This window comes from Notothenia coriiceps, unplaced genomic scaffold (genome assembly GCF_000735185.1).
Source record: "Notothenia coriiceps isolate Sejong01 unplaced genomic scaffold, NC01 NC01_scaffold00037246, whole genome shotgun sequence".
In the NCBI taxonomy this organism is placed as follows: domain Eukaryota; kingdom Metazoa; phylum Chordata; class Actinopteri; order Perciformes; family Nototheniidae; genus Notothenia; species Notothenia coriiceps.
This window is the reverse complement of record NW_011369947.1, coordinates 12771090-12780040: the sequence shown is the minus strand read 5'-3', so window position 1 is coordinate 12780040 and position 8951 is coordinate 12771090. Positions and strand designations below refer to the sequence as shown.

General features: G+C 41.1%; 1 protein-coding gene across 1 annotated transcript in view; it reads right to left on the bottom strand.

The window, feature by feature from the left end:
- Positions 1 to 1042: 1042 nt before the first annotated feature.
- LOC104966431 (Fanconi anemia group J protein homolog) overlaps positions 1043 to 8951 on the bottom strand; it is a 9907-nt gene continuing 1998 nt past the window's right edge. The window contains exons 2-10 of the mRNA XM_010795618.1: positions 6971 to 7243; positions 3909 to 4130; positions 3578 to 3777; positions 3363 to 3495; positions 2968 to 3128; positions 2689 to 2866; positions 1975 to 2115; positions 1265 to 1426; positions 1043 to 1102 (exon numbers count right to left, since the gene is read on the bottom strand). Coding sequence (XP_010793920.1) covers positions 1043 to 1102; positions 1265 to 1426; positions 1975 to 2115; positions 2689 to 2866; positions 2968 to 3128; positions 3363 to 3495; positions 3578 to 3777; positions 3909 to 4130; positions 6971 to 7243 — 1530 coding nt within the window. The remainder of the gene's footprint in view (positions 1103 to 1264; positions 1427 to 1974; positions 2116 to 2688; positions 2867 to 2967; positions 3129 to 3362; positions 3496 to 3577; positions 3778 to 3908; positions 4131 to 6970; positions 7244 to 8951) is intronic.

The window sequence follows — 8951 nt, the reverse complement described above, 5'->3', positions numbered from 1 at the left end:
GGGAAAAAAGGCGCGGCTTATAGTCCGAAAATTACGGTACTTGAAAAACTAAAGTGAAACTTGATTTATTATATTGCAGTGTCTGATTATTATATGACACTTTAAAATACTACTATCCTACTAAAATGTTGTAAAAATCAGATTTATCATTTAATAAAGAAAAAATAATTCAAGTAAAAAAAAAAAAGCACATTTGTTTCCCTTTATTTTTCAATATCGCGATAAATATTGTACCGTGGGCTTTTTATCGCGATATTATCATACCGTGAGTTTTTGGTATCTTTACAACCCTATAAGTTAGTCTAAATAACCTGGCACANTATTTAATAAAGAAGAAAAAAAAAAAAAATCACATTTCTTTTCCTTTATTTTTCAATATCGCGATAAATATCGTACCGTGGGCTTTTTATCGCGATATTATCATACCGTGAGTTTTTGGTATCTTTACATCCCTATAAGTTAGTCTAAATAACCTGGCACAATCATTTATTTTGAGTGTTTTATACAAATCCCTTTTGTTGGATTGTTTGTCTTATTAACTCCTAATAAAATTATTGTTTCACAAAGGTTCTCAAACAGCTTGGAACTGCAAATTACAAAATATTTTATAATAATATTTACATTTTCTATACATGTGCTGCACACCAAAAATAGCAAACCAATGCAATGCCAGAACATGTAGTGGTGAGATGTATTAACACTATCTAAAAGTGGCCCATGTGACACATTGATTCCTATCGGACCAGTTATTTCATAAGGCGCGTTCACACCGCAGTACTTTTCCCACTTTAGTTCCGATATAGTTCCGAAATGTTGCGTTCACACCAAAAAAATCCGGAACTAAAATTACTTAATGAGAACCTTTTTNNNNGTGTGCCTTGGCAGTCTCGCGTTCACACCGCAGTACTTTTCCCACTTTAGTTCCGATATAGTTCCGAAATGTTGCGTTCACACCAAAAAAATCCGGAACTAAAATTACTTAATGAGAACCTTTTTACCCCTTTTTGCTAGAGAGCAGGTACTTTCGTGGGAGAAAAGGTTCCTATTTCTGATTGGCTGGGGGACTTTGGATGGCAGTATACGCCTTGAAGTTGTTTGCGGCCTGCCAGTAAACCCAAAGCAGAAGAAGTGACGTCAGCGGCTTAATTTGCCTAATCCTCCCTCAGGGACTTATTCCGGTGTGAACGTGATCTGTACTTAGTGCCTATAGCATATGTTCCCTGTTTTAGTAGAGTGTGTCTTAGTGGTGTATTTACATATTTACCTTATAAGATGGCAGAAAGCAGAGGACACCCTTGGCCACGACCTGGCAGACATTGAGCAGCAGCGCCCCCACCTCATCCTGGAAGGCGTACGTTTCAGTGTGTTGGAAGGTGGCGAGGAGCTTTCTGCCTTGGGGTCCTGAACCAATAGTGCCCACCCAAACCTGAATAGAGAGTTTTAGCAGTGTAAATGTCATATCACCAATATAATTCACATAATACATACATCCAGAGATTATTAAGGGACAAAACAACAATATCTCCAGGAATTAGATACAGTACATTGCAATACAATGGTTAAACTGTGACATCTGCTGGACAAAACTGGCACTGTGACAGATGTGCAGCATCAATTGTAAAAGTTTCTGCTTGCCAGAAACCTTGGGATTTCCAGACTATCATCATGCACAGAAACCTATACAACACAATGCAGGAAAGGGAAAATCCAAAAAAGCATAGGACCCTTTTAAGACCTGGATATCAAGTTTACTGAGACAAGTGGAGATAATCATACAGCGTTTTCTAAAATGGAGCTTTAGGGATGCTTAGGGATATCAATGACTCATGAGGATGGAGGTTTATGACATCAGATAGTTATATGATTAAGCTAGACATCCATGAATCAAGCAGTTACATTTTTTTTTGGAACAGTCCCAAAACATATCCACTGCAAGGTGGCAAGTGGCTCAGTGTCATCGGTAAACCTACTGACCTGGGACTTGTTGATAACATGGTTGGCCTCCAGCTGGATGGTGAACTTCACTCCAAGTTCAGAGGAGAACGAGCCCATTGGTGAAAGGGTTCCTGATGTCAGCACAATGCTGTGCACAGACTTTCTCAAGTCAGAGAAAGCCTGGGAGACGCAGATAGACAATACTGTAAATCTCCAAGAGGTGGTTCTGCTGACAAGTATGCCATAAACATATCAAAATATACAATAATAGAGGATAGGTAGGAATTGAAGAGCTAGAAAATATAAAGGCTTTAACATTTGTTTTAATTACATATTTAACTAGCATTTTGCAGGTAGCCTTGACAGGGTGGTGTAGGAATGATTCCTAAACCCGTGAAAGGGTTTCATTTTAGTACTTTGGGGCTCCATTGTCTTGTCTGAAAGCCTTTAGCTTAGCGGTATTGACGTTAAGTCATGCGACTGTTATGTAGTTTGTACATTAGCATAGCTTTAGTTCTTACAAATCCATTTGGGCTTCAACTATTATAAAAGAGGTGTTCATTTGTGGAGATTATCCTGATGAACCAAATGTGTAAGTATCATAAATGCTTGTTTCCACTGATCCTGAACATTTCGATTGGCTTTTAGTCAAGAGCCCTTGCAATGCTAACTTTGGTGTTGGCGTAGAAAAATGTCTCATTACTACACAACCCATTTGAGTAATAAATCAGTGTGCAATCTCAAAGCTCTCACCACAGCAGGGTTGAGGCACCAGAAGCTGAGTGTTAGGACTTCTGCCTTGACTCGGGCACTCAGGCGTTGTCTTTGGCGAGGCCGAACAAAAAAGCCATGGGCATCAGGGACATCAGGTGGGACCTGGTTCGTCCAAGCGTAGCTCTTCTGCAGAGCTACCCGGTAGTCTTCAGCAAAGCTACAGACACAAAGAAAACTGAGTGGTCCTTCCATAACCTGTACAACTGTTAATGTGAAGCATGATTTTGGTTTAGCTGACTTCTTTGGTTTGCTTCTGACCTGCAGTTGTCCTCAGAAGAGAACATGAAGCCTAGCACCATGAAGAGGTTTTTGAGGACAATGGAGGAGGCTGAGCTAATTGTTGGGAGCTGAACCATATCCTCTTTTCCATTGACCACACCAACACGCTCCTCCTTCTCTAAAACTGCTGCCAGGTTTTTCTGTCACAAGGAAAGACAGTGGAAGAGATATTTGGTTTTAGATATTCTGGAGTATTCGACAGTGCTTGAGGCTTAATGTGAGCATTTGAACTGAATCGAATAATAGCAATGTAAGGTTGTGGAGAAGCTCAAACATGAAGAGATTATGGATGTCATAATACGAGATTTTCAGTTGTTCAGTTTTGGTCCTCATGACAGCTCAACAACAGATAAAGCAAAGATATTTTGGTGTACCTTCAGAAGGCTGAAGGTGTCAGCAGTGATGCCAAGGTTGTGAAAGATGCCCAGTACATCCTTCCCATTCCAGACTTTACTGGCAGTCTCATATCCTCGTTCAGACATCAAGCCTTGGCTCTCCTGGATCCAGCTACAGCATGGACAAAAGACATATTCAGCAAATGTCTTGTCAAAAATATAAAAGCAGACATAAGCAACATGAAGATACTAACTTGATCAAGCTATAGCAGAAGTTCCTGAGTGGCTCGTGCTGGGATCGTCTGATGTTGATGTTGACCATGCCGTCAAGCTCGTCCCTACATGCCAGCAGACTGCTGTGGTCTAGATTAAAGCTAGAACTCTCCCTTGCACAGTCCTCGATGTTGTGGGCCTCGTCCAGAATCACAATCTGACCAGTCAGGTCAATCTCCATCTGGAAAAATTAAGATTCAAAGCAAGAGAGGAAGAAGAAAGAAGTAAACTTCCTGTTGTTCCCTTCCTTTGCACCTTTTTTCCCCCAACGGTCCTACATAATTATCACCCTGTCTTCCACACTCTACTTACACTCTCTCTGATCATTGGGTCCAGCAGGTAGTTATATGGACAGAAGACGATGGAGGCATCCTGCATGAGTTCTCGTGCAGCGTAGTAGGGGCATGAGCGAAGGCGTTTACCCAGTGCCACTATGTCCTCAATGTCCCAGGCTTCAGAGAGTCCGTGGACCCGCTGCAGTGAACACTGATCCCGCATCCTTTGGACACCGTGGTAGTAGCGGCATGATTTACCCTGTAATTTACATTGCAGCATGCCATGGGTCAGAAAACGTTTAGTTTGACGAGACACATATTACATACTATTTATTTTTTTACTTTAACTTAACATTACACAACAAAGGTATTGTCACTGGTCCACAAATCCATGGATCTCAGCTTTAGGAATGAGTTCCTGGAACTAAAGTTAGAGTCTACTCAAGAAGTGACCCTGAATGCCACCTCCAGGCACTTTTAAGGGTTGCATCAAAGCAGCGTTTCCGCCAGGGGGCCGTCTTGCCGTCATTTGGCGGCCTTATTCAGCTCGGGACGCCCTGAACTCGAGCCGAGGACGTCCAAAAATATTAATAACTCGAGAGAAGATCGAGAGTTTTTATCGCTTGAAATTACGAAAAGGAAAAAGGACAAGGACATCCCTCTGTTGGAGGGGCAAAGGAGTCTGGTGGAATTATTTTCGGTGTATTGAAGATCGCTTCCCCGACATCGAAGGTGCCTGCTACAGGACAACACGGAACGTGCTTGATTTGCACACGATGAGCGGGGGGGGTTTTAGTGGAGCACACGCGTGAGCTGCGAGCGCCGGAGCCTCGCAGCAGCGAAACTGAGGCTCCGTGGTAAACCGGCTCACTAAAGTAAAAAGACAGACCCCGCTCTCGGGGTGGACGCCCTCTCAGCCCTGGTCTGGCGGAAACACTGCATCAAAGTGAATAGTAAATTGTCAAGAAGATGTGTCATCACATCACAAAAAAGATGACTGTCTGACCTCTGGGTTTTTCAAAGTGTTAATACTTTTGCTTCAAAATAAATAAAACGTGCCAATAATGGGATTTTTATTTTTGTCCTTAAAGCTACATTTGGAACATTTTTTATATATTTACTTTTTTTATAATCTTTTTGTAGATGTATTTATGTTATATGCTATGCACTTCTTTACATCAGCTGAAGTTATCATTTTATGCCAACTGTCGGTCGAGCAACAGCAGACTTCTTAGAATTTGGTGAGTAGGTCATAAGGACCTACTCACGATTTAAAAAAAATAAAATAAAGAAATATGTTGCAAATGGAGCTGATGTGATGCAAGTCAAATTTCTGACTTGATCTTACCATTAAGGTATTCAGATCGTAAGAACAGAGGTCGCATTAACCAAATACTGTCCCCCTCCTCCAGCAGTATTGCTGATGCAGAAGGAGGAACTTGTTACAGGAGCTCATTCCCACGAAGCAAGTGTTTTTCAGGAATGGGGAATGCAGCCCTACATATAGAGTCGTGCCAACTTATAATCAACTTTAAAAAGTCTCCAGTGTTGCAGAGGAGCGCCACAGGTTCAGCCAACAGAACAAAACTAAAACACTCTCGAGTAAAGTAAAGTTGAGTAAATTGCATTGTTCAAATGAACCTGTTAAGGAACAATGGTCACAGAGTTTTATAGGCTGCTGCTGTCACTGCAGGGAGAAAAATCTTTCATCCCCTTGATGTGTGAAAAGTCTTCCATTTGAGTTTTTGCATAGAAGAACTGACGTGCCAAGGCCTAACTAGCTGTGATCAGGTGTTCCAACCATTGTAGTGCATTACATGCCCGGACACTCATATAGTGAAGTAGAATTAGTGTGAAGAAGAGGCTTCTCATGTACCAAGCCCCAATTACACTGTCAACAGAGAGGTGTCCGCTTCAGATGTCCCACCCTGTTCTTTTATGATTTAACAGCTCGAGGTGACACTGTCAACACAAATACTGTACATCCGTGGACCCGTTAACCTCCAGACACAATAATTATCTCTGAATTAAATGCTCTCACAATGGTGTGCTTAGCCTGGATACTTTGCTGAGGCTGAAACCTGTCCGCTCAGTGAAAGCGGAGTTGGGGAGATTAACAGCCAGGCAGCCACATTTAGAAAAGTGGGGACAGGTTAAAACAGAGTGCAGGTGTTTTGACTGAAGTCGCCGTTATCTGAACGATGTGGTTTTCTGTGTTTTAATCACTGTGTGTCTATACAAAGGTAACCCGATGCTGACCAGACTAGACCCTGAGGTTATGAAGACACAGAGCATCAGTCACACCCACTCCAGTTAGAGGTTATGACTCGGGCCAGCCATTTCATATGACAAAGTGAGACAATTGCCATAGGAGGCAAACACCTCCAATGACAGCATAATTGTCCTTACTGCAGTAGGAGCCTCAACTAGAGGTCAGTAAGGGGACAACAACTGTCTCGTGTCTCTAAAAAAAAGCTCAATCAATGCTTCCTGACATTTTTGTGTTTTAAAAAAAAAATGGTTGGGACAATTGTGAATATTGTAGCAGCATAATTGCTGCTCAGAGGCTACATTGTTGAAGGAGTTTTTTTCTGGTAGTGGTAGTAACCTGTGGGTTTATGTTACAGGTGTTCAGTCATTTTTTGAGAAATCAGCTGGGATCAAAGAGTTGGAATACAATGTTGAGTTTGTTTAATGTTCACCAGTAGATTAATGTTTCATTCCTTGTAGAAAGTGTGTGTCATAACCAGCTGAATGCAGGTTAATTGTAGTTCAATAGAGTCCAATTCAGGTCAAGAACAAGTTTTTAGTGAAGCAAAGGGGTGCAAAAAAAAACGGGGGGTTGAAATGGCCTTACTATGAAAGGCATACAGGTTGTGACCGTTATGGGATAAATGTCACATGACAAAACTATGGCCTGAACTTTTTTGGGGGGCCGATACCAGCATTTGAGATGTTTCTCTTTTCACATAAGCATATCAAATAAACATGAGGTTTGACATTAGCTAAGTAGTAAGGGGCACATTTAACAGTTAAAAAACGATGTAATAGAGATACGGTCATGTGAATGTTTGTGTGTATGCAAGTGTTCATGCTCACATCTTTAGCCTCCAGTAGATCCCTGCAGCGTTCATTGCGGTTGGAGTGAGGCACCACTTCTGGATGGACACATGTCTGATTTCTGCTGGATAAGATGGTCATGGCCACGCCGGAGTAAACCGTGCGCTTCAGCTCATGGGCGATCTGAGTTATCTGCTTATGAGTGCGAGTCCCAAAGAAGATCTTAGGAACCTTCTTTTTGCCATCTTTGGCTTTGTCCTTCACAGCTTCTTTGGTTGACGCACACGGGCACAGGATGCAGGGTTCAGGGGACTGGAAAGAGAAAAAAGAGGAACAAATAGTGAGAGGTAGTACGCAGCTAGTTTTAAACATCTCTAATTAAATCTTAATCCATGAGCTCGTTTGCACAATACCAGGGACTGTCAATTTTGCTGATGAAATGTTAATTTCTTATTAGGCAAACTCCTTCCCTTCCAAATTCTTTATTTTTTATCATATACTAATCAACACCTTCAATTAGTGAAACCCCTGCAACCATCTGAGGGGAGATAAGGTGATAAATCATATGTGACATGCTCTATCGAAATCAGTCGCATTGACCCGAAGACACATGTTGAGTTGTATACACTGCTGGAAAGAGGATATTCCTAGCTTTCTAATGATATCAGGATTGTTTTTGTACTCCAAATATTAAGCAAAATATGTCACATTATATAATGACTGTCACCGAGTCATCATTTTGAGAAAAAGGCCTTCAAAGTTTTCTCTTCTCTGGAATCCATCGATCTGATTGATTATTAGCAAATGATCAAAATACTAGGCAGGGAAGATATTTTCGTTTGGATTACTGGTCTGGGGGAAGCTCGCGAGTCTGTATGTATGTGTGTGTGTGTTTGTGTATTTTTGCGTTTGTGTGGATTGCGTTTGTTTCCCGGGGAAAACACTCACGAGAAACACCGGCTGTTGTTATGCCTGCTGTGACGTTAAGTTACTCCGTTCTCCGCTTGTAATTATGGCGTTATAAACTTCAAAGTTGTATTTATCATCTGAATTTGCCGAAACAAGTTTAATATTCTGAAAGCCAAAACTTTGTTTATTTGAAATCAGATGAAAACAAACTGTAACGGACCCTGCCGTGTTATCTATGATTACTATACGCCTTACATTCATAATTTCAGCGGAGGGAGGAGGAGCTGTGCCGAGGAAGAGCAGAGTGTCGAGTGAGAGCTGTCATCTTCCCTTTACAAGCTTGAAAAATGTATTTATCGTGTGATTTTGGAAATAAAAGTTTCATATTCTGAAAGCCAAGACTTTGTTTGTTTAAAATCAAACAAAACACCCGATCCCCGAAAAACTAGTTTTTTATGCAAATCCACGTTTATTTTGAAATGAGCCTTTGCGAATTCCAAGTGATTTCGATAGAGCGGGTCACATACAGGACTGTCTCAGAAAATTAGAATATTGTGATAAAGTTCTTTATTTTCTGTAATGCAATTAAAAAAACAAAAATGTCATACATTCTGGATTCATTACAAATCAACTGAAATATTGCAAGCCTTTTATTATTTTAATATTGCTGATTATGGCATACAGCTTAAGAAAACTCAAATATCCTATCTCTAAATATTAGAATATCATGAAAAAGTATACTAGTAGGGTGTTCAACGAATCACTTGAATCGTCTAATTAACTCGAAACACCTGCAAGGGTTTCCTGAGCCTTGAAAAACACTCAGCTTGGTTCAGTAAACTAAATCACAAGTATGGGGAAGACTGCTGATCTGACTGCTGTCCAGAGGACCGTCATTGACACCCTCCATCAGGAGGGTAAGACACAAAAAGAAATTTCTCAAAGAGCAAGCTGTTCACAGAGTGCAGTTTCAAAGCACATCCACAAAAAGTCTGTTGGAAGGGGGAAATGTGGCAGGAAACGCTGCACAACCAAGAGAGATGACCGCAGCCTTAACAGCATTGTGAAGAAGAGTCGCTTCCAGAATTTGGGGGAGCTTCAAAGACAGTGG